This window comes from Syzygium oleosum, unplaced genomic scaffold (assembly GCF_021117445.2).
Source record: "Syzygium oleosum isolate NSW1041296 unplaced genomic scaffold, Sole_v2.1 Sole_v2.01, whole genome shotgun sequence".
Classification (NCBI taxonomy): Eukaryota; Viridiplantae; Streptophyta; class Magnoliopsida; order Myrtales; family Myrtaceae; genus Syzygium; species Syzygium oleosum.
In genome coordinates this window covers 31,755,878-31,783,400 of record NW_026607485.1, presented here as the reverse complement: position 1 = coordinate 31,783,400, position 27,523 = coordinate 31,755,878, and the positions used below count along the sequence as shown (strand labels likewise).

At 40.0% G+C, this 27,523-nt stretch overlaps 3 protein-coding genes across 3 annotated transcripts; 2 read left to right on the top strand and 1 right to left on the bottom strand.

Moving 5' to 3' along the window:
• Positions 1–833: 833 nt before the first annotated feature.
• On the top strand, positions 834–15,204 carry LOC115692564 (DNA polymerase alpha catalytic subunit). The gene is made up of 32 exons (XM_056317265.1): positions 834–1,202; positions 1,308–2,125; positions 3,868–4,038; positions 4,132–4,215; positions 4,312–4,386; positions 4,604–4,668; positions 5,638–5,733; positions 5,816–5,999; positions 6,691–6,854; positions 6,954–7,068; positions 7,541–7,720; positions 7,805–7,918; positions 8,462–8,581; positions 8,689–8,994; positions 9,184–9,276; positions 10,317–10,435; positions 10,552–10,624; positions 10,737–10,793; positions 10,881–10,973; positions 11,375–11,497; positions 11,573–11,670; positions 11,761–11,806; positions 12,365–12,478; positions 12,578–12,661; positions 12,751–12,864; positions 12,963–13,052; positions 13,132–13,208; positions 13,464–13,683; positions 14,402–14,455; positions 14,548–14,667; positions 14,754–14,828; positions 14,927–15,204. Exons 1-32 carry the CDS (start codon positions 881–883, stop codon positions 15,065–15,067), a joined length of 4,605 nt encoding a protein of 1,534 aa, XP_056173240.1. The 5' UTR covers positions 834–880; the 3' UTR covers positions 15,068–15,204.
• Positions 15,205–17,894: 2,690 nt separating this feature from the next.
• On the top strand, positions 17,895–19,845 carry LOC115692531 (F-box protein At5g67140). Its single transcript, XM_030619405.2, has 5 exons — positions 17,895–18,056; positions 18,246–18,392; positions 18,597–18,732; positions 19,343–19,441; positions 19,613–19,845. The coding sequence occupies exons 1-5, from the start codon at positions 17,929–17,931 to the stop codon at positions 19,772–19,774; spliced, it is 672 nt and encodes a 223-aa protein (XP_030475265.1). The 5' UTR covers positions 17,895–17,928; the 3' UTR covers positions 19,775–19,845.
• Positions 19,846–21,512: 1,667 nt separating this feature from the next.
• On the bottom strand, positions 21,513–26,278 carry LOC115692535 (PI-PLC X domain-containing protein At5g67130). Its single transcript, XM_030619417.2, has 9 exons — positions 26,010–26,278; positions 25,792–25,914; positions 25,165–25,302; positions 24,377–24,475; positions 23,979–24,282; positions 23,660–23,883; positions 23,460–23,546; positions 22,367–22,826; positions 21,513–21,931 (listed from the first exon to the last, which is right to left on the bottom strand). Exons 1-8 carry the CDS (start codon positions 26,142–26,144, stop codon positions 22,620–22,622), a joined length of 1,317 nt encoding a protein of 438 aa, XP_030475277.2. The 5' UTR covers positions 26,145–26,278; the 3' UTR covers positions 21,513–21,931; positions 22,367–22,619.
• Positions 26,279–27,523: the final 1,245 nt, after the last annotated feature.

Sequence of the window (27,523 nt, the reverse complement as noted above, 5' to 3'; positions counted from 1 at the left end):
ACCCTGCCTCGTTACAGAGCCTAATCAAACCCTTCATCGACCCGTACCCATCCACACCCCACTCCTCCTTCGCCATGTCCCCTAAAACTTCCATAGTCGGTGAGAACCTCGGCGTCGGCAGCATTGCTGGGGTGACGAGGCTCGGGGACACCAGGGACGCAATCCGTTAGATAAATCTTGTTATATTAATTACAAGTAAGATCCATTTCAAATGGTCATTACTTTGTGTGCATACTGAGAATATTCATTTTGAGGACTTAGACGTGAAATGGGCCAAGCCGTTACAAATTTATGTATCCATACATGTATAATAATAATAGCAACAACGACAACAATAATGATGCCGACACCAACTTAATGTTTATCCATTACTTTGGTTTAGTGATTATTAAAATAAAAAATTCCGATTGAAATGTTTGTTAAACGAATTGTATTTATTGGTTATTGAAAGTATAAAACAAAATTCTAAAATGCGAGGTTCGAATGGCTCGCGGTAATAACGCTATATAATGTAAGTCACATACATTTTATCAATCAAAAATAAAAACTACAAAATCTGGTATATTTTTCTAATATATAACAAAAAACATTACCAAAGCACGCAGCAACGAACCTAACATTATACGTTAGTGTATAATCTCTCTATATACATCGAAATACACTATTTTACTCGAACCGAAAATAAATACTCGACTTACATACCTTGCACTTGGAGCCGAGCCGCCGAGCCGCCGAGCCGACACACCAGTCAAAGCTCTATTGGCGCCAAATCCACCCTCCCCTCCCGCCATTTTCAAACCCTCCCAAAGAAACCCTTCTTCCCCCGTCTCCGCCGTATCTCTCCAAACCCTCCGTCGCAGAGAGAGAGAGAGAGAGAGAGATGGAAGACGAGCAGCAGAGAGCCGCCGGCCAGCGCCGGAGCCGGGGAGCCGCGGCGGCGGCCCGCCTGGAGGGGCTGCGGCGCCTCAAGGCCATCCGCGCCGGCGGCCGGAGGGCCGAGTCCGCTGCGCAGATCAAGATCGAGGATCCGATCTACGACGTGGTGGAAGAGGACGAGTACGACAAGCTCGTGGCCAAGCGCCGCGAGGAGGTCCGGGGCTTCATCGTCGACGACGGCGGCCTCCTGGGCTACGCCGACGACGGCGAGGAGGAGGACTGGACCAGAGCCGGGCCCAATTGCTCCTCCGACGAAGAACCAGAAGGTTAGCACTCCAGATGCCTTATGGGTTCGCTTCAATTGATCGTTAATTGTACGGCAGTCCTGTGGATTTTTTTGTTGAATTCGTTGGTTCGGAACGGTCTTGCAGGAGAGAAGGTTAAGAAAAAGAAGACGGAGAAGAAGGATCCGGTGGTGAGGAAACCTGCGCCATCTTCGCTCTCTGCAGCAGCAGCGTTGATGGGAAAGCAGAGGTTGTCTTCAATGTTTACGTCTTCGGTTTTCAAGAAGAACAGCGGTAGAGATGATAAGACAAAGACACAGTCTTGCGATACCATTGTGGATGATATAATTGCGGAATTCGCCCCAGATGAAGCCGATAGAGAGCGTCGCAGGATGGGGCATCCAAATGGGAGGGGTTCGGTATTGGTAGGCAATGCGAAAGTTGAAAGGGAAACCGTTGATTGCATTGGTTTCACAGATAAGCCTGATTTGGGGAACGTGGGTGTTAGCCGTGATCTTGAGCTGGTTTCAGAGGATATATCGAATTCAATTCTAGATGATGAGTTGATTAAGGAGTCAAAAGAGGGAAGAGCATCGACATTCGAGGATCAATTGGTGCAGTTGGATGAGTCTGATAGAAAGGAAAGACTAGTCGAGGATAGCATGCCAAGGCTTGTTGATGTCAAATCAGAAGCAGAGAAGAAGAAGGAGGAGGTTCACACTCTGAATGCAAAGATCACAGAGGAGAAGGATCCAAGATTGAGTGCAACTGCAGGCTGGAAAGCGGTGATAAGTGAAGGATTAGAAAACAGTGGCAGTGTTGCTGGCGCAATTAGAAATGGTGCAATCAGTGAGGAAAAATTGGATTTTGAGCTGAACTTGGATGGGACACTGCCATTTTACATGTTTGATGCACATGAGGAGATTTACGGTGCTAATGCTGGAAACCTCTATTTGTTTGGGAAGGTATGTCCTTGAGATGATGCTAGTATTTATTCATAGTAATTCTTACCCAGCCATGGGATTGTTGGCACCAGTATTAGAATCTGATACTCACATGTCTGGCTTTCTGTTGAGGATTTGCTGCAAAGAATAGGTAGACAAGTCCTTTTTTTTCCTGAAACGGTGATACCTACTTTATTTATGTATACTGGGACTTCCATCTCTGCATAAAGTTGCTATTCAATTTCCTTTTCATCGCTCCTTCTTAGTGAGAAGCTTAGCTACACAAAAAGTTTCACAAGTCAATTTTTACTTGCTAACACATGCCTTACATTTACCCTTTGCACAGCTGCGTGTTAAAAGGCCCTGCTTATATTCTTGAATTGAGCTTTTCATCAACAGAAAATTCTAGCTTGTTTATTGTTGTTCATGTAGCTTGTTGAACAGGATCATGCATGATATTCAACAACTCCGCCTCACAAACCTTTTTCCATGAAAATGAAATCTTGCTTTCTTTCAGTCAGAATAGAGTTCATTGTAGCTGAGCACAATATTTAACTTATTTTTTCAGTTGGTTGATCAAGATACTAATGTTGTGAAACTTCTTAGATGTGAATTATAAAGGAAATAATAGTCTGGCACTCATTTTGCCGCTTTGTAATGGGAGTTCTCCCTACATGATGCATTCAAGAGTTTAGCTGTGGGCAAATGATTTAATGAATGCTTGAAAATCCTAAAAAGTGTTCTTCCTGTGGCTTACTTAAATTTTATCGATATTGTCAGCCTGGTATTTTAGCTTCTTTTATTGTCCTTGCTAATGCATTATTGCTTGCCGCAATCTATTGATGATCGCTTTATTCTATTTTACCCAAGAAGTGTATGATAACCTATTCTTTGCAACATAACAGTCTTGGTATTTGATAGCTTCTAGGCCCATCTAGTAGATTGGTTTATATGTGCTTTAACTTTAAAAATTTCAGTGTCATTCAACTAGATCATAATACCCGATAAAAAAAAAAAAAAACTAGATCATAGTACATTGGGTTGTGGTCGAGGGACAACATTGGAGTTTACTGTTGTTGAGAATGTGGTATGCAAGTGGCAGGCTTATCAAGTGGTACTTTGCTTCAAGCGTATGTTTGAACTGTATTACATGTCGACAAAATGGCTGCTGCAACCTCTACCAAACTAAATTTCCTATAATTGCCATAGCTTAAAAGGGTATCTGGTGCAAGTTCCCCGCAACAACTATTGCTGTGAAAAGGGGTGCTGCAGCGTTTGCAGGGGGTTTAATTACATCTTATAGCTGTAGTACCCGTGAAGTTGCTCCACCAAGTTTTAAGATGGCGTAGCTTTAAAACATGTATGACTAATTGGATAAGTTACAAAACTTAGCAGCACACAAAAACTATATTTCTGCGAACGGTTTATCAAATAGATTCTAAATATAGTTCACGATGTTTCGAAGTTAGTTTTCAGTCTTTCTAATTGTGCACATGAGTAATGATTTGACTGGGTTGACAGCATTGGTGATTTGAGATGTATAAGGACCAAAAATTGGGATAAAGCATCTAGTTCGTAGTTCAGGAATGGATGCATAATGTAAGTTAAAACGTTGACAACTAATGACTGTGAAGCTTGACAAGCGGCAAAAACTTGTCCCTTAAAGAACTAAAGAGGCATCCTAATATTCGATGTTGCTGCTTCAGCAAATTGTTAAGCATCCAGACAATGACCTTTCCTCTGCATATGCCATTGCAATTCAGGTGAAAGCAGGGGGAACATACCATAGTTGCTGCGTTGTTGTAAAGAAGATGCAAAGATGTGTATATGCAGTTCCAAATGCCTCTGTTTTTGACAGTTACGAAACGATGAAGCTTGAGAAAGATGTTGAGGAGTCTCGGATTTCTCAAGCAGATTTCCATGCAAAGTTGCTTGTATGTTGGTCTTCACATGCATCTGTTTTTTGCCGATTCTCCTCCGATTACATCTTATTTTGTTCAGTCTTGCATTCTGTCCCTCTCTTTTAGGATTTGGCTCCAGGACTGAAGAATGAAGTGGTAAAGCAATTGGTAGATCTCAATGTCTCTTCTTTTAGCATGACAATGGTTAAGGTGAGCCGATACAGTCTTTTTGATCTGTCAATGAGTACATTCTTCAACTTTCTTCAATTATGATATACTCATATTTCACTCCATTGAACAAGCTAGAGGAGATATGCATTCGACCGATCTGATATACCTCATGGGGAGAATTACGTCCTCAAAATCAATTACCCATTCAAGGTAATTCATCAAGTCAATAACATTTTGGCGTTATTAAAGAAATAAATATTTTTTCTCCATTAGTTCCTTTTTTTCAGTATTGATTGGTTGAGTTCCTCTATTTAGTATTTAACTGTGGTTGTATGTGCCACCCAAACTGCCATTGCATATACAGCTTTAGCATTTGCTTGCCATATCTTTCTTTAAGCAGTCATCATTCTACTGTTTCTGTGCTTAGGACCCACCTTTGCCAGCAGATCTCAAGGGCGAAAATTTTGCCACTTTGCTTGGAACTCACTGCAGGTATGAGTTGGAATTGGTTCCTTAGCACATGAATGCAGACACAGTTCCGTTTGGTGCATCACTCCACAGCATTGTTAATAGAGTAATGGATCAGTTCCTGACAAGAATTTGCCACTTCATTTTGTCAATCAATCTTGTAAGCTAGTATTTGCACATCAAGCATTATTTCTATTAGTATTAGCACAAATCTTTGAAACTTTTAAGGAGACAACAGAATGCAGAGAACCAGCCAATTATAATTTTCTGCTTTTAATACGTGGGGTGACAACACAGGTTGTAAAATTTTGCTTTTTCCTATATTCCAAAATTAGCCTGAGATTGCTCCCACTATATGACACTTTGCAATAGACTCAGCCTGTATCCCACATCCGAAAGAGCTTCTTACATAAAATGGTTGCACTGATGTGTAGCATTTGATCAACTTATGTGGCCAATTGTTCAGTGGAACAGTCAGAAGAAAAATCTTTGCATAATGTAACTAGCTTCTTAATGGGGTTTCTATTTCTAATGAGAACCAGAGGGCATAACATATAAAACACATAAAAGTTTCTACTCTCATCGCATTTCTGAACTGTCTTTGAGGAAATGTTGTCATCATAAGAGATACTTTAATTACTTTACAAGAGTTGGTAAGTTAGTCTCTGACAATTACCTTTTAAACTGTTCATAGTAAATATGTTTCATGTGCAGTGCCCATGGGAAATGAAAATTTGTTTGCCTGATCCCATTAATATTCTTATGTTCTGGAGGACAAACTCTATGTTGCAACTGCTTTTTCTCCATTACCACAAGAAGTAAATTGATTATTCAAATTTTGCCTTGAGATTGCTGCTATGGTCTCTGTCCCAGATTCTCTCTTTTGTTGTGTCTCTTGCTGCGATTCTACTAACTTTAACTTATCGTTATCCACTACTGCATCAATGCATATTTATCCATCTGAAGAAAAGGAAAATGTATAATGTTGTGCAGTGCTTTGGAACTTTTTCTAGTTAAGAGGAAGATAAAAGGACCTTCATGGTTGTCGGTATCTAATTTTTCTTCTTCTCCAGCCGCTCAGCGGGTGAGGTTAATTTGTATTGTCTTCTTCCATTGAGATGCTTTCTTAACCGCTCAAACTTTCTAATCCTTGGTTGCTTACACAGGTGAGCTGGTGCAAATTTGAGGTTACTATTGACTCTCCCAAAGACATAGAGATGCCATCGTCTTCAAAACAAATGATAGAGATTCCTCCCATGGTGGTTACAGCGATCAACTTGAAAACAATTATGAATGAGAAGCAGAATGCTCATGAAATTGTCTCAGCGTCTATCATCTGCTGTCAGAAGGCCAAGGTTCTATCTGACCCTTTGCTGGCATTATTTATTCCCATTATGTTTTTTACCAAATTTGAAAGTTATTTCTGTCTTGTCACTGGCCAATGTGCAGGAGTATTTCATCCTTGATGTTCAGCTCACCTTCTAACTGACATGGGATAGCTCAATTGACATTCTAAGATTATGAGAATTCTGTTTGAGGTCTTCCAGTATCTAAATCCGTTAACTACATGCTTTAAGTTGTGTACTAATCTCATCCTTGGGAAGAACTTAAAACTACCTATGAAGTGTCATGTGGTAATAATTTAGACATCAGATGGCTTAGCAGAAGTTAGAGTAGTGTCTTGTATGAGTTTGGATGTCCATATACGGCATGCTTTTTGTAGAAAGATAATCTATTGCTAAGTGTCGCAGTTGAAACTTGAACACATCCTTTAACAAATGAATCTAATTTCAGACTCCAGAGCGACTATAATTTCTAACTGTCTTGCTCTTGAGGGTCGCTTGGAACTCTGAGTCTCTGACATCCAGACTTTCGTTTGTGAAAGAATCCCATATCAAAGCATTGTGGGAGGATTGTTCTCCAGTGTTGATGAGCCCTTTTACTGCTAGTATAGTTGGCCCTTCAATTTACAGTCCAGTACATTGCAAATGGATTTACAGTTGATGTTCAGATAAGCTACCATTGACCAGCTGTCTGTATATACAGATTGATACTCCCATGTTGGCCTCAGAGTGGAAAAGACCTGATATGCTGAGATATTTTACTGTTTTGCGTAAGCTTGATGGTGGCATTTTTCCGATGGGATTTGCCAAGGAGGCTGATGAGAAGAACTCAAAGGCAGGAGCAAAAATAATAGGCTACGAAAGCAGGTCTACTCCAATATTGTGTTTCTTCATCATGATGTTGGTTCAGTGATATTCAGATATTTATGCTACTTTTTTCAATGAACTTAAAAAAAATCCTTGCAGTGAAAGAGCTCTGTTAAACCGTCTGATGACTGAATTACACAAGCTGGATAGTGATGTTCTCGTTGGACATAACATTTCTGGATTTGACTTGGATGTGCTTCTCCATAGAGCCCAGGTTTGAGTTCCGTCTGCAACTTTTGCATGTCTTCGAAAATATATTTCACATCTTTAATCAATGCACAAAAGACGAGACATGAAAGTTGTGGCTTATCTGCCACTTCCAAAATTAGTGTTTGAGGTAAAAAAGAAAGAGGAATTACAGGTACAGGATCGATTATGGCTGTTTTTGAACCACGTGATATAAAAGCTAGCTGAAATTTATGCAGCAGAGAACTTCAACACTGTAAGATCTAATTGGATAAGGGACATCTGATTTCTTAATTTAATGTATCAATAGGACCTGATATTGGAGCTACATAACTCAAGTGTCCGATCGGGAAAACATGACCTCCTAAAGTGGCCTGGAATTTCCATAGTTACATTTTTTTTTGGGACAAATCCACAGTTACATTTGCTTACCATTGATATGAGTTGTATATTCATTGAAGCGAACTGTTTTTGTGACATCCGTTTATATTATCATGCAGGCATGCAAAGTTCCCAGCATCATGTGGTCCAAAATTGGTCGTCTGAAGCGCTCGGTAATGCCTAAGCTTACAAAAGGAAGCACTTTATTTGGATCCGGAGCAAGTCCAGGGATCATGTCATGTATTGCTGGCCGCCTTCTATGTGACACATATTTGTGTTCTCGGGACCTACTGAAAGAGGTAGACCACCTGATTTTTCATGCGTGCAATTAAATTACTTTATGCTGATAAACATTGGGTCTCATGCTAACTTAATCCTCTCAGATCAGTTATTCCTTGACACAACTTGCAAAGACTCAGCTCAACAAAGATCGTAAGGAGATTGCACCTAATGACATCCCAAGAATGCTCCAAACTTCAGAGTCTCTCATGCAACTTGTAGGTTACTTGAATTTAGTCAATATGCCTTCAAATAGGGGGAAACTGATATCCTTCGAGATACTGCCTTCTACAAGTATTAGCATTTGTTAGACAGTATTGTCTGGGTCAACGCCAGCTGTTCTTAATTAATTGGATTGTGTATCTGCAGCTGAGAATATGGAGGGTTTACATTAGTGGTAGGAATCCTGTGTTATCTGTTTATGATTGATTTGATTGGTTATGTGCAGCTATTTATTTGGTGTTATCATCTTTGATGTCTAATAGGTCAGGGAACTTACATATTAATTGCAAACAGTTTTGTATTGGTTATTATAATTTAGGATACAACCTGAATTTAGGATACAACCTGAATGAACTTGATAAAAAAAAACTTGATAAGGTATAGCTCTCTATTAGCATGAGAGGAAGAGGGGCTTTTTAGTAGCATTAGAAGCAAGAAGACCTTTTACAGTAGCAGAAACATACTATAGGGTAGAGCTTCTTTCCTAACGGCGTTTTTGAATAGCTTTTTAGTGATTCTTTCATTTTATCATCCTCCAGGTTGAGTATGGTGAGACGGATGCATGGTTGTCGTTGGAACTCATGTTTCATTTGAGCATTCTTCCTCTCACACGCCAACTAACCAATATAAGTGGAAACCTCTGGGGGAAGACTCTGCAAGTGAGTAGCAAACTTTTCTAGTTTCCACTGTGTTCTGGCCTTTCATAGAGTTCCAGTGGAGATGAAACATAAATATCAATCCTTCTTTTTGTCATTTTCCCCCTCAGGGTGCCAGGGCTCAGAGAGTAGAATATTTACTTTTGCATGCATTTCATGCAAAAAAATATGTTGTTCCCGACAAAAATTCATTTCGTTCAAAGGAAAAAAAATTAGCGAAACGGAGAAGCAATCATGGTGTTGAAGACCAAAATGTGGATGGAGTAGAAACTGAAGAACCTCAGAATGATGAGCACGTGAAGGGCAAAAAAGGTCCTGGATACTCTGGTGGGCTAGTCTTGGAGCCAAAGAAAGGTCTATATGACAAGTACATATTGCTTCTGGACTTCAATAGTCTTTACCCTTCTATCATTCAGGTTAATAACACTACTAACTCCTTCAAAGCTCCCTCTCCCTCTCCTCTTACTCTCTCTCTCTCTCTCTCTCTCTCTCTCTCTCTCTGGTTATCTGGGTTTCAATCTTTTCTCCAACAATGTGAAGCTGCAAAAGTCTAGATACCACATGATTTGCCTACTCTAGTAATATTGACTTCTGCTATATTACAGGAGTATAACATCTGTTTTACCACGGTAGAAAGGCCAACAGATGGATCTATCCCCCGTTTGCCATCCAGTAAAACAACAGGAGTTTTACCCGAGGTATGCTTTTATTTGATTGTTGCGTTGAGATGTCTGAATGACAGAATATCTGTTCTAATGTTAATTGAATGAAGTTTGGTTTCCTCTCGGCTTTCTTCTGCTGCTTTGTCTTGGTAGGGATCCCCATTAGAAGAACAATTACTGCTGAAGATGTATGCAATTAGTACTTGTTTTTTCATCACTCTTGTTTGCATAATAGTCTAGATAACTATTACCATAATAAATTCATGACATTGAAGGCATACTGGCAGTATAACCTACTAATTGTCCATAGACTGACGACTTCTTGCTTATGCTCTGTGACATACTGTGGGGAAGTGGCAAAGCCTCTCGTATAATAGTACTGACAGTTTGAGGTGATAAAGCATCATATTTAGGCTGAAAGCAGGGGTTGGAGTGAAGCTAGTATTGAAGGGGAAAAAATTGCGGCTACACCATAGAAGAACAAAAGAAAAATCATCAAATTCCAATTTTATTCATAACTACTTCTTGATCGTTCTTTGACATCCATTTTTGTTTATAGAATCTTACTGAGCTGAACAGACATCATCTGTTGTTTATGAAGCACAGGATATGACCATTTGCCATTTAACCCCACACCTTTCTTCTCACTCTAATTTTGGCTCTGGTCCTCCTGTCTTTTATTCAGAAAAATCTGATCTGTCAAGTGGTCGTGGTTTCTGTCTTTCTAAGTTCGTGCACAGGACATGTGACTAAGATTGTCTCATAGGAGTAGACGTAGATATATGTGTCCAAATACCTCTGAACTGAGCTTCCAAGTCCAAGCTAAAGATGGACGTTGATTTGTTGCAATCCTGCTCTATGCAACTCACATTGAATGATGGTACTTTAAATTGCACTATTCAGTTTCTTCTTAATTTGGAAAACTAGTGTTGATTTATATCTCATCCTTGATAGATGATTGACTCAGGTAATTTCAACAAGTTTTCAGTGGTGTATTCTTCGTGTTTGTTTGTTTTCTTTATTTCTGAATTTTCACTTGGAATAGAATTTTCTATCCGTTTGAAACTCTTTTGTAGTTGCTTAAAAATTTGGTTGAAAGGAGGAAGTTGGTAAAGCAATGGATGAAAAAAGCAACTGGTCTCAAGGTCCAGCAGTTTGACATTCAACAGCAAGCACTTAAGTTAACAGCCAACAGGTTTTGCATTATTTTTTCCCTTCTCTCTTGCTTTCAGGATTATGCCTAAGGGCCTGCTGCTTCATCAACTTGTGCCACTTTTATCTGTCGTCATGTAATATTCCTATTAAATGCAGCATGTATGGGTGTCTTGGATTTTCTAATTCGAGATTTTATGCAAAGCCTCTTGCAGAACTTATAACATTACAGGTACGGATAGCTCTTGTTTCATGTTATGGAATTAAAAACGATTCAATCAAGTGGAGAACTCTCAGTTAATCTAATGAATAATTCTAAAGCTAAAAATATGAGCTTATCGCAGGGAAGGGAGATTCTACAAAGTACCGTTGATCTTGTACAGAATAATCTGAACTTAGAGGTTATCTCTTATGACTGATTATCAAGACCAGCGTTTGACTGCCACAAATATTTATTAAAAGGAACTGTTGGCCTCATATTGTGGCAGGTAATTTATGGTGATACAGATTCAATAATGATATACAGTGGACTCGATGATATCAGCAAAGCAAAAGCAACTGCAGTGAAAGTCATACAAGAGGTGAGGTCATGAACCACCGTTACATGTTCTAGGATCTGGTATTAGTATAAACGAATCATTATTGTGTGAAAACAAATAGTAATTTAGAGTCTTTTGACGTGCTTTTTGAGGGGCTAAATCCAAAGAAAACCTGGTTTTGCACTGAAATGCATCGAGTGCTCTATTGGGACGATTGATGTGTGATATGAGGCCCCAATGTCCCACCACGCACCCGCCCAGACACACACACACACACACACACACACACACACAAAGGGTGGTCGTGGGGGACGCTGAGTGTTGCAATCATAAATTTGGATGACTTGAAGCACGTCTCTTGTCAAAAAGAGTAGGATGTGGATCTTTTGTGTCAGTTATTCCTTATAAACTCTACTGAGTTATCGCTTTTAATGTTCATTCAGGTTAACAAAAAGTATAGGTGCTTAGAAATAGACCTTGATGGTGTGTACAAGAGAATGTTGCTTCTCAAGAAAAAGAAATATGCAGCTGTCAAAGTGCAATTCAAAGATGGAACTCCATATGAGGTATCCAGTAAAAACTGGCTTTTAATTTCTGAGTATAGGAAATAGAACATGTGCATGAAACTTTGCCTGGTGTAGGTCATTGAACGGAAGGGGCTTGATATGGTTCGCAGAGACTGGAGCTTATTATCAAAGGAATTAGGAGATTTCTGCTTGAGTCAAATCCTGTCAGGAGGGTATGACAAAAGCTCATGCTTTATCTTAATAGATATCATTCTCTAGACTTTTTGTTATACCCCCTGGTGGCTCATTTGTTCTAATCACAGGTCATGCGAGGACGTTATCGAATCAATACATAACTCCCTCATCAAGGCAAGTCATAACTATTGGCTCTAACTTTGCCAATTTTAGTTCTGGTACTGAAGATGGAGTAGAAAGTGAATTTGATATCTGGTGTTCCATCTTCACTAATTAATCCTACTGTGTGCATATGACCAGAACTATGATACGAATAAGAATTTCTCTCCCAAAATGCTGCAAAATCTGTTTTAATGTGGATCTATCTCATTAACAAAACATTTTGAATTCTAACATTTAAATGCAAATGCATTGTTAGGTCATGCATGTTTACAGTTGATTTACAGTCTACAGTGTATGTTTGATTTGTCAAGTGCTCGTCATAATGAGGTTCAAAGGCTATAGGCATTGACACAAGACGAAGTAGGTAAACTGTACAAGTAATAGGGAGGACAATTATCTGAAAAGACAACACGGAAATTTGCTAAGACATCATTATTGGACTTTTGTTTGCTCAGTCATTCTAAGTTACCCCGTCAATCTGTACGTGAAGTTTGGTTTTTGAACTTATGTTACAGTAATATGCATCTTTGCACTGTCGAGTGTTAATTTTTGTGTCTGCATATTCAACAGGTGCAGGAGGACATGAGAGGTGGTCAAGTAGCACTTGAGAAGTATGTCATTACAAAGACACTGACTAAGCCTCCTGAAGCCTACCCAGATGCCAAGAACCAACCACATGTTCAGGTAAATTCAGTAACCAGTCATAGATCAGTGGCTTTCTAGTCTTATTGGATAGTGTTATTCTTATATATTTATGAATTTAAATGGACTGGCATTTCTTAGGTTGCGTTGAGACTGAAGCAAAGTGGGTATTCTACTGGCTGCTCTGTGGGGGATACTATCCCTTACATAATTTGCCGTGAACAGGTATTTAAGGATCATTTACAGCTGTGGCAAATATCATATGATGCTTAATTGTTGGGATTAGGATGTTCAGCTGTATCTCCTCTGTACAGGCTGTCGAATTGAATAGCTCAACAGGGATAGCTCAGCGTGCTAGACATCCCGACGAACTGAAAAATGATGACGGGAAATGGATGATCGACATTGATTACTACTTGTCGCAGCAGGTTTCATTTTCTACTGGAAACTCTGCGTTTGCGTTCTGAACAAAGAGAACCTATTAACTGGAATGTAGCTCATTTCTTCTCTTTTTGTTTTTACGTAGATACATCCAGTGGTGTCCCGTCTGTGTGCTCCAATTCAGGGTACAAGCCCTGAGCGTTTAGCTGATTGTCTAGGTCTGGACTCCTCTAAGGTACGTGAAACCCTCCTTTGCAAACATCAATTAGCAAAATCCATTTCAATTGTATCCCTGACAGAAACTACGTTTCCAGTTCCAAAGCAAATTTAGTGAAGCCACAACCAATGACACTGCTGGTCCCCTCCTGTCAGCCATAGATGATGAAGAAAGGTGACTTTCTTTGGTTCCTTTATCTTCTTTCCATACGAATAAGTCTAGAAAATTAGTTTTTGTTGAAAAATGAAGCATGTGGTAAGAGATGCAGAAACAGTGTTTGTTTTTGCCAATTGTATGCATCCCTTTTCTGTTTCTCCCACTCAGCGTCTATTAGAAATTGTCCCCATTGTTTTTGGTTGCAGCTGTTACTTATCCTGTAGCTTAACTTTGTGCATTCTTGTCTGATCAACTGTGTAATTTTTATCACAGATATCGGGACTGTAAGCCTTTGATCTTGTCATGCCCCAGCTGCTCGAGTACCTTTGATTGCCCAGCCATCTTTACTTCCATTTGTACATCCATTAAAGAACATTCAACCCCTGATCAAGTGGAGCAATCTTCTATTAATTTTTGGCGCACATTGAGTTGTGCTAAATGTCTGGCAGGAGGAGAAGCCAGTAGATTGACTTCTGCGATGATAGCTAATCAGGTACTTTTCCTTTATCACAAAGCTGCTACCATAAGAAAGAGATTTTCTGAATAGGTGTAAGGCCTCTCAGAAGCCCTTTCCTTTTTTAATTTTTAAAGGTAAGATGGCCATGAACTACTCCTGCTCAATTTAGTCATCGATCTCTGGGATGATCCTTCTGAAGTAGAAGGGATAAGCAAAAATAATCTGTTTTTACCATAGGCATACATATCTTTACTTGTTAAATGCAAGTTCTACTGTCAGTCCATGGATGGACAAAACTATCCTTCTTTATCATCCTGGATCACATAATTGTGGAAGTGGTCTCTTACCGTCCATCCGGAAGATTTGAAGTCTATTTGCATAGTCGCTATTACTTTCTAATGCAGTATTAACACTGGACTTCAAATCTATTTGGCTGTTGGTTGTGCAACATATAAAGGGGCATTCTAATTGCCAGAGAAGCCCAGGATAAGAGGTTTAATTCATCTGCTTTGGGAGGAATTGACATGCAATGGCCATATCTCATCTAGTGTTAGAACTGAGAATTTGCTCAAAAAAAGAAAGAGGAGACAAACTACTGCCCGTGCCATGTTATTAGCAGCGCTTCTCTGGTTATACATATTACCCTCTAGCATTGGACATATTGTTTGCCTTGTCACGCTGGTTGTAGATCCATGTTGCTCATAGTAGGGATTATCTACATGGGCCATCTCTAACAGAAGTGTGCTTTTGCCAGGTTAAAAGACAAGCTGATGGTTTCATTTCCCTGTATTACAAGGGCCTGATGATGGTAATATCTTATAACATTTAGTCGAAGAAAATGGATTACTACAACATCAGCTAACATTTCTATTAACATTTGCGGGTGGCTTATAATTCCAGTGTGATGATGAGACTTGCAAGCACTCGACATGCAGTCTGAGCCTACGAGTAATAGGTGACAGCGAGAGAGGAACTGTTTGTCCAGAATATCCTCGCTGCAATGGGCGTCTGATAAGAAAGGTTTATTCATGACTTCTCGCTTCTTCGTTTAATTAAATATCGCAACACAAGCTCAACCTCCTAAAATTCATGTGCGCATTTACCAGTATTCGGAGGCAGATTTATACAGGCAGCTTGCGTACTTCTGCCATGTATTGGATACAGTATACTGCGTTGAGAAGGTTAGTGACCCCTCTCTCTCCTTCCCTCCCCAACTTTGCTTAGAATATGCTACGACCCTGATCTGACGAAAGCTATGTCTCCTTGTGACATTGTTCAGGTTGACTCTCGCATGAAAGCCCAAGTAGAGAAGGAGCTGATCAGAGTTAGGCCTGTGGTCGATTCGGCAGCATCAACTATTCAAAGGATTCGAGACCGGTGTGCCTATGGTTGGGTGCAAATGAAGGACCTATTTGTATGATCTCCTTTTCGAATTATTAGCATGTACATATCCGAAATCCCAAATCACAAGCGCGACCAACTTGTAAATACAGATGCCCAGGATGTCCTATTGCCTAATTTGCCTTCTCTATGTATTCATTTGTGTGTTTTCTTCCACCAAGCTTGCTTTCATCTTCGTTTAGCTGTTGAATTCAGTATGGCCTTTCCTGGCACCTTCTTTAATCCTTCATTAGGCAGTGGGATTGGATAACATCGTGACGTTCTGTGTTTGAAGTAGTTTGTCGCATTTCTAATACAAAGTGTCAATTCTTGGCAGGCTAATACGTACTCTAGCAGGCTCTGTTTGACAATCTTATGTTGCATTTTGACGTGTCATTCGTGTCTCACGCTTATCTTCCAAGATTGGTCGTCCGTCTGTGTTAGTTGACCAAGGACCATTTTCAAGATATCACTAATGATTGGTTTTCAAGGCCCAATTTATTGTTCTTCAGCTATAGTATGACAATCGTATGTTCTGACTAGTTCATTGAGCAGTCATTGAGCAACTTTTTATTGATTTTTGGCAAAATGATCGCAACTACTATGTGTTACGACGATAAAATCTGCGATCAAGTGGGTGGCAAGAAAGGCACCAGTTAACCGATGCTAGGATATAGATTAATTGATATCTAAAATCAAATCTATTATTCTGCGATAAAAATAAACTGTAGAACAACAAAATGAGATACGTCATGACCTGTTATGATATCTTTCATGAAAAAGATCACGAAGATTTTGCTCAATTTACCACAAAACGAATGCGATTATGATGTTATATAATGTCAAGATGGGCAACCAAAATAGGAATCGGTGATCGATGGTTGATTACGAGTAGGTTATAGAAAACTCAGCTACAAAAGTTTTCACTGACTAACGAAACAATGGCTACAATTACGACATAGGACGACCTAAAATCATGATCACTTTTTTATAATTACCCCAACGTTCATGAACCATGATAAATTTCAAATTAAGTGGGTAGAATCGTGGCTGATTTGACCGATGCTTGGACATGGGTCCACCGCCCTTTGTGGCTATGAATCCATTGTTTCAGAGTCAGACAAAAGGGAAATCGTGGTGCAACAGAATAAGAAATGTGACGACATGTTCATCGAAAAGCTATTACGGAAATTTTCATCGACTTATGAGAAACCGATTGAACGCAATGAGGACATGGCACGACAAAATTAGATGTGTCACTACTTGCTACAACTAGCTTATTAAAAAGCTATTATGAAAATTAACTTACAAAAGAATGGGCCCGACAATCTTGAAAATCACGAGAGTATTTTCAAGTTTCCCCGGCTCTCAAGAAACCCCATTATTTTTCAAATCGAATGGGTAGAAAAACAGGAACCTAGCAGTGAATGCTTGGATATTAGTCAATTGATTTCCCTGACTAAGTCCAATATTCTATGATATAGACGAATTATGGTATGACAAAATGAGATCTGACATGTCATGATTTGTTTATGGAAAAGCCGTCATTAAAATTTTAATTGATATGCAACAAAATGAATGTTCGATACGTTACGATCTCGAATGCCGTAAGAGTACTTTCAAATTCCCCAACTGTAATCGGACTGTGATAATCTCGAATTCAAGTGGGTGATCGAAATAAGAAAAAGTGATCGATGCTTTGATACAAATATAATGAATCGAATTACGAAGCATTTCTTCCTTTCATCTTCGTCGGCTAATTTCCTCACTTAGGCGAAGCCATGTTCATGAAATCTAACTAGTATGGAATGACCCATGAGTATGCAATCAAGCAATAACACTTATCCAATTTATGATATCAAGTAGCTCCATGAGTATCGTCCAGTTTGAGTAACGAGATAATGATGACATAATTTTTGTCATTACTTTCTTTTCTTTGCATGGCCATTATATTAATGACCCTGTTTTTCTCTTAATTTTAATTAAAATTAGATTAAAAAGGTAAAAAAAAATTGCTAATCCCCCTCCCTCCCTCCCTCTATCTAATTTCCCCTTTTTTCTTTTAATTTTTTTACGTTTCACCTTTTATTTGAATTTACTAGTCAATGCCACTCATTTTAAACGAAGATTAAATTGCCGCGTCATGATTTTTTTATCAATCAAATCCAACGAAGCTTAACGAAGGGAGATTTAATGACACCGATTCGATAAGTTTTAAAACCCGACCGTACCGATTAATAATTTCCGACACTCGATCGAAACTTCCACGATAAGTTTTGAGACTTCGATATCAAACGTTAGTGGATACCCGAATAAACAACCGGGCTTTTGCATGTCAGAAAAAAAAAGAAAAAAACCCGAGAAGCAAGGGTTGTCCCCGGTCGCCATTCCCCGATATTTCCTCAAAACACACGAAAGGCAGCTTGGTCAGAGACAACCTCCAGATACTTCCAAGCCGTAACGTAAGATGCAACCGGTCGATCGAATCCGAACTTGGAAAAAGGAAAAAATAAAAATGAAAAAAGAAAAAGAAATTCTGACCAGGCAAAGGAAATACTAAAAAAAAAGAGAAGGAGAGAGGAGAGAGAATTGGGGGATTCGAAGCGTGTAAAAAGTCCGTTAAAAAGAGACGAATTTGGATTTGGATTCCCTCCCCAGATAAATAAAAAAAACGAATTAAACGAAATAAAACGAACTATTTAAATAAAATAAGAGTTAAACAAATTGGCAAAAAAATGGAGATTCTCTACCCCCCGTGGCCCCTGCTTCTGCGTAGCAACACCATGACAATAATATGACCACATCTCCTTCCCCCCTTCCCCTTCCCTCCCATGTAATAAAAGCAACCGAAAGTGACAACACTTTCCCTCTCTCTCGCTCGCTTCATTCCGTCGACTGGCCATGGGGATGAGGGCGGAGGAGGAGGAGGAGGGAGGAGGAGGAGGGGAGGAAGCGGAGATCGATCGCTTGCCCATCGACGTGCTGGCTCAGGTCTTCGTCATGATCCCCTCCTTCGCCGATTTGGCCCAGTACGTGCTCCACCCCGGGGGGAGTTAGTTCCCTTCTTGTTTCTTCCTTACCCGGAAGAAGAAGAAGTCCCCTCCTTCTTCTTCTCTTTCTCCGTGCGGGGTTTCCGTGTGGGGGGTGTTGGTTTGTTGTGGATTCTGAGTCGTGGGTCGTGTGCAAAATCCGATATTTTTCCCCTCCTTTTTGGGCAGGGCGAGCGGGGTGTGCCGGAAATGGAAGCGGGGAGTGAAGCTGTCGCTGGGGCAGAGGGAGAGGCTGAGCTTCGCCGGGTTGAGGATGGACGACGACTCCGCCGCCCGCATCGTTGGCAGCGCCTACGCCCTCCGCGAACTCGACATGTACCCTCCCTCCTTCTCCCTCTCCCTTTCTCTCTGATCGGTGGAGGGTTGTTGGCACTTTGTTATCATTCTTCTTGGATTGGTTACTTTGGAATTTGTTTGATCATTCGCTTACGATGCGTGTGCCTCTCTCTCTCTCTCTCTCTCTATTCGTGCTCTTTTGGGTTTCTGAACTCCTTTTGAAGCCGACTGAATCTGTCGCAGCTCGAGGAGTCGTTGGGGCTGCCATGTAACTGACGAAGGGCTGTACAGAATTTCGTTGGCGAAATGCGCGGGGAAGCTGACGTCCATCTCTCTGTGGGGGATGACCGGGGTCACCGATCATGGTGTTGTTCAGCTGGTATGTTTTATCGTTTTCGAAGTGACGATTTCACTTCTGCAGATGTTATACATGCAGGGCTTTACTCTGGTTCTGTGGTTGGAGTTCATTTCTGGGTGAACGTGCTTTGATGTCGGTTTCTTCATTCAGAGTTCGGATCTTAGTGTTCCTCGGCGATGGTGTTGGTGTTGCTCGTTATCCATTGTTTTGCAATTGCAAGCTGAATGAAATCGCGAGAACTTGAAATTGTCAATGTACTCTGCTCTGTTGTTGATTCTCTTTTTCTTTCGCACGACACTTGTCAATGGGATAACTGAGCCTGAAGTTCTCTCACACTTTGTGTACGGAATGCGATCCAGTCCTAACTTTTTATCATCGAGTCCTTTAGTCACACAAGGCTTGGGAAGAACTTTTTTGCTTTGCCCATCATCTGACTTGTGGTAATTGGTATAGCCTGAGAGACCTACTCTTTAGGTCGGTGTAGTTTCGCAACAATTTGGCACTAAGTAGAACAATCGCAATCCCTACTCCAGATTATTTTGTCTCCACAAATGCTCCTTGTCGTACATGTATAGCATCGATCATCTCATATGTATGTAACTATAGCTTCCTGATTGAGCCACTTCTGCAGATTGCTAGAGCTAATGCTTTGGAACATCTGAATATCGGCGGTACATTCATCACTGATAAATCATTATATGCAATTGCCAATAGCTGTCCACATCTGAAGGTGAGTTGTCCTGGGTGTTTTACTTCTATGTTTGGGAATGACTATGATGGTCTTTCCACTCCTCTATACAGCTGTTTACATTTAGTAGTTAAGAGGTTGGGATCTTGGAGTTCTTGTTGCTTGTATATGTTGATGCTTTTAACTACATTGTGCAAGTTCTTTTCCTTGCAGAGCATTGTCCTATGGAGCTGCCGTCATGTGACCCAGAACGGACTTCTTTTCCTTGTAAACAGATGTCGCAAACTTGAATCAATCAATGTCTGGGGAACAAGAGTTCCGATAGATTGTTTCGTTGAATTGCTAAATATAAATCCAGGTCTTCGGATTAAATAGAACAAATACGACTATTCACGAGTGTTGAGATCGTCTTGCCTGGCCAGTAAAGTTGCCCATAATTCTTCCTGCTGGGTCGTAATTGCTTTTGTACAGATTTTATACACTTGTAAAGAAGATTCATGAGCCCGGTGAACTTGCATTGATCAGCAGAACTAAAATTTGTATGCGGATTTGTTCAGCTCTACAGGAATAAAAGAAATTCTGAGTAAACAACTCAGGTTGAATTCTGCGATGATCTCTGGCCACTGCTATAGCAGTATGTTCGTGGGCATTTTGAGTCGTGAATATTGAAATCGTTGGACAGAACAACATGTTGAGTAATGTTTATCTTTGCTCTTCAATTTGTTGGCAGACATCAGAGTTTCCAGACCTGCTATAAGTTTAGACTGGCTTTAGCACTGGCAGGTCAGGTCTGGGTGACGTGGTTTGGCTAAGAAACGTTCTTGTGGGATGGTCTTTGCCAAAATTGAGTGATTGTATTCGATGTTGACACGTTTCTGTGCATGTTTGAAGCCGTGGGTTTTGCCATGTGAAGTCAAGGTGTACATCACTTGCCCTTTAAGTTTCCATTGCCGATCTCCTGATGCTTACGCTTGTGAGCATTTGGAGGATACTCATCTTCTCAGTGTCTTACCTGCCTATGAAACGTGAAAAGATTAGTTTACCAACCGTGTTACGGTTTTGTAATCTGAACTTTATACGCGTATGAAACGAGACATAAAACAGGTTAATACATCCATGGGACGATGAACTTGCACACACTTGGGTACATGGGAGTATCGAAAACCGCCAGCTCTAGTTGGATCATGTTCAGTCGCCACGTGCACATATAATCTAGCAATTCTCTCGTACTTGCACTTCCTTTTAGTTTGGCAAAATATCATGTTTTTGTGCTTGGTAACGTCGCTGGAGATTAAAAAGAAAACAAAGACTTCTGCGAGCATTTAGTATTGTATTGATATTAAAAAATCTCCTTTTGCTTTTTTAAAATGTTGTTGACACACGTGCTAGACTCTACTTTTGATTTTTGATTTTGAAGGACCGAATTTTTCACAATATGTATTGACACGTAAATTCACATATAAATTTTCTTCGGAACCGTTCGACATGGCATTACCAATTTTTGTTGCAAGTTCATGATCCGATGAAATGCCTTACACCAACAACATTGGCAAGTTGGCGTAACGGGTTTTCCATTAATATGAACTCGATGGAAATCCAATTCAGTAAAAGTTACTTACAGAGTTTTCATATAGTCAGTGATCGTTGCGACTAACGGGTTACACTTCACACCACTTTTTCTAAACATTATAGTTACGATCCTATCGAAGATGATCGAGAACTTTAGCAATCATCGAAGTCAGCAAATTTCAGTACCGGAGAGCTGTCCAGCAAAAGGAAAACCTTCCCACAAGTTCTGATAAAAAAAACCGAGATATATCTCTAATCCATTCCTGCAGTAATTATATGCCTTGACTTCAGATCTATCTAACGGAACTAACAGCCCTTCTACAGATGCAAACTGTAGAGAACAACGCTGCGAGCATCACCTTGAACACAAACTTCGTCATGCAAGCAATGGGCATCGGGAAATTCTACACAAGTTATTAGCACTTACTCTTGACTATTTTGATCAATTACATAACCAACGATGCAAAGATTTAAATGCTTCCGGCGACTCCATAATATGTAAATGACACATACAGCATGCTCCAGCTCTTCTATATCAAGCACATTAGGCAGAACCTCCAAGTTATATATAGTAAAATTATAGGCCATTACAAGAGGTTAGTCTGCCAAGGCTGGTTTATTCCTGTTAAAAATCCAGCTTCCGAGGTCAAACAGAAGGGCCTGTTTTAATCCGATATAATCTAAGCTGAGGACGAGGACCAAGATATTTCCACATAATATGCGAGGCACAACACGGGATACATCTGCAACATTCGAACTGATGCAGTGTAATCTAGGATGTCAGCACTAAGGAAATATGAATCGTGGTCCCTGTCCCGTATCTGACTGTAAGTGAGCAGATGATTCAGTTAAAACTACCGTAACACAATATTCGATAGACCTCACGAACAATTGTTGCGTCTCGTGAATGTATTACATCATGTTTCCCTACTCTTAGCTTGAATGAAAGAGCATTAAATATACCTGCAAAAGCATAAAACATCAAATGCGCCATGAGCCAGAGCAAGGTAAAGAAGCACTGATCACGTGAAAAAAGATTACATGCACACTCACGACATATTCAATCCCGACACAACCAAATTGGCTGCAAAAATGACCACTTGGTCATACGGAAGGCCTACTAGACCTCTTCCTAGCTCCTCAATGGGAATTAGGATTCTGTTAATGAGTGCCCACTACCTTCCCTGCGGTATATGTGTTCAGTACATTGACATCGAAACATTTCATTATTAAGTGTACGTAACAAGTGCCAAGACCCTTGGATTTAATTGATAAAGCAGGGGTAAAGCCGCCATACTCAATTAGAAGGCCTAGAAGCTAGTAAGCCACTATAATAAGTCTATTTAAAACTTGAAAAGCGAACATTTCACAGATTTAGAGCGAAGAAAAACTGCATACCTAAATCTCAGGGGCCCCTGGTCTTCCTCAGCCAGTAACTACTGCAGCTTTTGACACGTGCCGTGTGTTTAGCCTCAAAACCAAACTTGAAAGTATCTTCGCCCATATCCAACCTATATATCTACCATCTTTCCAGATCATCAAACCAATATAACAGGGATGAAGTTTAACAGCACTGTACTGAAAGACTTTGCATACTAAAATGCAGAAGCTCAAGCCCTTCAGGTAAAACAAGACCGACTCTTTAGCCTAATTATCCAGCCACTTGCAGTTGCAACTTTCCGAGCAGAAAAACAAGAAGTGAAACATATAACGTGGAAATGATCAAATAACTTGTGACATGGACAGTTGTTGCAGAATTCGTAAACTGAACAGATCCAGAAAAGCTTCCAGCAGTATTCGTGGTTGGACTTCTAGTAGGTGCACTAATATTTTTGCAAGACCCATAGGGTGCTCCAGCCTGCAAAGATCATCACAAAAATATCTCCTTTCAAAAATACTCCACGATCAGACACCGATGTATCATTAGAATTATCTGCAGGTATTATAATCTGAACCAAAATTTTGATTTTTACTCGCATTATGTTAGGTCATGTATCTTGACATCAGGTATTATGATAAGAGGGAGAGGAGGCAAAGAGGAAAGAGAAGAATGTGAAATAATCTGCATTCCTAGAATAAATTTAGATCCAGCAAGCAATGTCATAGTTGATCCACATGTTCACAAGGGAACAATTCACCAAGGTGCAGAACTTGTGAGAGCTATTACAGAAATTGAGGGAAAGAAATGACTCACTGAAACATTGCCATAATGGTGTGTAATGCAGACATGCATTGAAAACATTAGAAAGACAGTTTCGTGAAATACTAACCAGAATTGCAGAAAACATGGTTGGACAGCAAAACTAGTCATAATTCAAGAAGGAAGACACAGATCATAATAAAACTATACAGGGAGTTCATATTCAATAATTCAGAGAATGACAGAAAGTCTAAAGCACCATTATCATTTGGACAAACAGGAGAAATCCTTTTTAGTTGCGGGTGAATTTGATATAGATAATTCTTTTTTACTCATGAAAGAGCAACAAACCTGGCAAGCAGCAATAGTACTGCAGCCGCAGAGTGTCGGGCCATTCATTCTATCCAAGGCATCAAAAACACCTCCTCCATCACTTCTCTGCATCATTCATTAAATTTTACTCTCAATTAGGACCGTCAAAGTGAGGATCTCAAGCTTCTAGAGCACAGTCTGATTCAAAAACAGCACGGGCACAGTTCAAATATAGGTACCATGTAAAAATTAACTGCGAGGAAGTTGGGCATTGTATTCCCTGCAGCTTTATAACAGGTAGTAACCATCTGAGCAAGGGGTGTCGAATGCTCTTTGCAAGCATCAGATTGCACTGGGTATGTTGGAAAGTAATTCTCTAGGAAAAGAGACACGCTCTTCGAACTTAGTGGTTTCGATTCTTTTCTGTTGGGGCAGGAGCCTTGTACAACCCCAGGATCTCCAGCTGAGAAGAAGAGCATTTTTATGTGATAACAAGACACTAATCAATTACTGCAGGAAAAGATCAAAAAATTACTGCGATGGTTTACAAGAACTTACGCTCATTTTCCACCATATACTTCCACTGATAAGCAACTCCTTCTTCTGCTTCTTTTGCAGCAACAGATGTGAAAACCAAAAGTCGGTAATTATTCTGCACCATCTCGGCCACAGTGGGCCAGTCTCCACCCTTTTTTGGCATCTTCGAGACAGGAAACCAGAACTTGTTTAAACCAGCATTTGTAAACAGATTTGTCAGTCCTTTTGGAGTATGCACATAGTCCTCAATAATAATCGTCACAATCTCTGTTGGGTTTTCGCTCAAGAATGCTTCTACTTCTCTTAAAGTATTAATTGCAGGTTGCTGCCAGAAATCCAATTCGGCAAATTAAAACTTCATCAAGAAGACAATTACACCTATAATGCAATTGATAAACAAGAGAAAAAGAATTGCTTACAAAGGCAGTGAAGTTGAAGCACTGTCCCCGAAACGAATGGCAGAGCCAGATATCATTTTCAAAATCATACATATCCAGCATCAGTCCCCTCACCCCATTCTAGCCGAAACATCAAACAAAGAGCATAAGTAACAGAAGGATAAAGACGAACAGAATGTCATTAAAATATCGTGATTGATCACCATAGATTCGTAGAAGAAACCAAGAAACCACTCAATTTTAACATTCTCAACATTTTGCCCCCAGTGATAAACCCCCCTCCCTCCAAACTTGCTCGGGCGGGGGGAAGGAAAAGAAAATAAGTGTGAAAGAAAAGACAACAGAAAAATAGTAGCGAGAGATACACCTCTGACACTCAATTGTACTTAATACCTGAATATGTACACTAGCAGCTATGCAAAACCAGAGGATAACAAGAGAGTTAATTCCCGGTCCCATATCAGAAGCAGCAGTATCAAGCAATCAACAACAGCAAGCTTAAGCAAGAAAATTGTGAGATTATGTGGGGCTACTACCAACTATTCTAAAAGCTTAAGCTGTTAGATGAAGACATGATATAACATTTAATTACTCTATCACTCCCCCTCACGCTTTTTGACTAGCATTAAGCTTAGATATATTTAATTGGGGAGGCAATTGGGGCCTGAAAAGATTTGAACTCAGGACGTCCAGCTTTGATACCATGTGAGATTATGTGGGGCCACTACCGACTGTTCTAAAAGCTTAAGCTGTTAAATAAAGGTGTGGTTTAATATTTAATTACTCTATAAAAAATAATAGGAACCCACCCTCAATTGGTTAGTCACAGTATCATCTTGATTGTAGAACGTCAACCTCTGCACCCCAGGCAAAGGCGGTGCATCCACGATGGAGAATGAATTATGTGTCACCAGCCACGTGTACTTGTTGAAGGGCAACCCGCCAACCTATGCATCAAAATTGCACATATGAGATCATCATCATCCCACCAGGGACTGACAACAAGAGAGCGAGAAGACATATTGTCGTTGGTGGTTCTGCATGAGTAAAGCTTGATTTCTCCTTAGCTCAAATTATATCCCATGAAGGGAATGCTGAAGTTGAAAAAACCACCTAATTAACCGAATCCTAGTTGTGGCATCTATAAATCATACGCCCTCTAGTTGAATCAGAACAACTTACTTCAATTTTGCCCCTCTCCCCCCATAGTATACGTATAAAACTCCGTTGGATCCTTCATTAGGAAGCGCCAGTGCCACTCATTCGCTAAAATTCTACTCCCCGAAACTAAAATGTAAACACCACAGTTTGCAAGCGAGTCCATTGAAGAGCGATTTCTCAAGCATCCATTTTGGAGAGTTTGGTTTATATTAGCCCACCCCTAGCCTTAAATCTAACACACAAAAACTAAAAAAAACGTGAAAAAGAGAGCTTACGACGGAAGTGGGAATCGTGGCTTGGCCTCTCGTGCAGATTGGCTGGTTCTGGCCAAGGGAAGGGCAGTTTCCACAGTACAGACCCGGCCCACAATCCGAAGCAGCTGCACAGGCGTCTAGAACCTGCAAGTTCCTCCACAATTCAGAAACAAAACCAGGACGACCCACAACAGATCCCGAGCTAAAGGAGCCGTTTTGTGACGCCACGAGGGCTAAACCTGGCAATTCCCATTGGAGCAAGCGGAGGCACCAGCGATCAAGAAGAGCAAGAGCAAGGGAACCCAGCAGCAGCAGGAGCAGGAGCAGCAGTTAATGGCAGAGGCTCTGCGTAGCTCCGCAAGACACGCCAACATGGCACTTGCCTTGAGTGCCGGAGCTCGAGAAGGTACCAACAGAGAACGAGAGAGAGAGAGAGAGGGAGAGAGACGGAGAAGATCAAGCGACAAGAGCAAAACAAGGGGTCCAAGGTAACAAAGCAAAGAAAAAGAAAAAGGCGAGTGTTCAACAGTGTCGGAGGATGGTGACATGTCAGGTTTTTCGGTGCTCATCGCGGGCTTTTCCTCTCCCGCTCTGATTCTCTCTCTCTCTCTCTCTCTCTTCTCTCTTCTCTTCGAGTTTTTTTTTTCTTCCGATTTCTCTTTATTTTTAAAGAGTGCTTTTTTTTTTCTTTGATCGGATCTTCAGTAAAGGAACAATGACACATATGATTTATAAACTTTAGCTCAATATATAATGTGATTCATGAATTTTAAATTTGTTAAATGTGGCCTCTAAGCTTTAGTCAAATTTGCATTATCGTCTATGAACTTTTAACTTGTTTAATGTCATCAATTGATTTCTTGTACATGTTCATGAAAATTTTTAATGTTCTCGTTCAATTAATTCAAGTTCTGGGATAAGATTGATTATTTTCATACAATCCAATGACTAAATTAAATATTACCACAAGTCTATGAATCACATTGAACAAATTAAAAATTTAAGGACATATTGTACATTGGGTCAAAGTTCACGGATCACATTACATATTAAGTCAAAGTTCATGAATCATTTATGCCATTTTTGGATCTTATACTGTTTTATTAAGCAAGAGTAAACTGCTATAAAGATTGGTAATGAGGGTTGATGGTCATATCTCATTGTTTTAAGACAATAAAAGAATATAATAATATCTTAACTTTTTAGGTTCTTGTGATGTGGATTAAATGTGAAAAGGTTTGGTTAAAGAATCTTCTCACAATAGTTAAAGAAAATAGTAAAACATGAACTTTTAGATTCCTTGAAATAAAAAAAATTATTAGAGAAAATTTAGAAGTAGCCAATGACACTATAATAATAAAAGAAAATGACAAAAATTTCTAAGAAAATGCTTAAAAGAAGCATTTCGCAGACTACTAGAATCTCTCATTATTCCTATGCTAATTTGCAACCTTCAACTTGTTAAAACAAATGGCATCGAATGAGATAAGCATCTAGAAGACAAAAGAGATTATAGTTGGAAGTAAAGATGAGTGGAGAATGTAAGAAAAACGCTCACCAAAGAATAATAGACATCTTGCAAATTAGAAGTTCAAGTGAGGCTATAGAGAGAGATCATCAATGTGTTGAAGCTTGGTAGAGATGAAAAGAAATTAAAACTGATTGATAACTAGATGCGACATAATCGCTTATGAGATTCGCACCCATATGAAATCTTTCTCCCGTGACTCGGGACTTTGGGTGACAATCACCT

Excerpts from the sequence above, each read along its gene's own strand:
- LOC115692564 (XM_056317265.1), top strand. The coding sequence starts at position 881 with ATGGAAGACGAGCAGCAGAGAGCCGCCGGCCAGCGCCGGAGCCGGGGA. Across the intron at positions 9,277-10,316 it reads CAACAGGAGTTTTACCCGAG|TTGCTTAAAAATTTGGTTGA; the intron begins GTATGCTTTTAT and ends ACTCTTTTGTAG. Across the intron at positions 14,668-14,753 it reads ATGGGCGTCTGATAAGAAAG|TATTCGGAGGCAGATTTATA; the intron begins GTTTATTCATGA and ends CGCATTTACCAG.
- LOC115692531 (XM_030619405.2), top strand. The coding sequence starts at position 17,929 with ATGGGGATGAGGGCGGAGGAGGAGGAGGAGGGAGGAGGAGGAGGGGAG. Across the intron at positions 18,393-18,596 it reads GCCCTCCGCGAACTCGACAT|CTCGAGGAGTCGTTGGGGCT; the intron begins GTACCCTCCCTC and ends AATCTGTCGCAG. Across the intron at positions 19,442-19,612 it reads ATAGCTGTCCACATCTGAAG|AGCATTGTCCTATGGAGCTG; the intron begins GTGAGTTGTCCT and ends TTTTCCTTGCAG.
- LOC115692535 (XM_030619417.2), bottom strand. The coding sequence starts at position 26,144 with ATGTTGGCGTGTCTTGCGGAGCTACGCAGAGCCTCTGCCATTAACTGC. Across the intron at positions 25,915-26,009 it reads GCTCCAATGGGAATTGCCAG|GTTCTAGACGCCTGTGCAGC; the intron begins GTTTAGCCCTCG and ends AGGAACTTGCAG. Across the intron at positions 23,547-23,659 it reads TCGCAGTTAATTTTTACATG|AGAAGTGATGGAGGAGGTGT; the intron begins GTACCTATATTT and ends TGAATGATGCAG.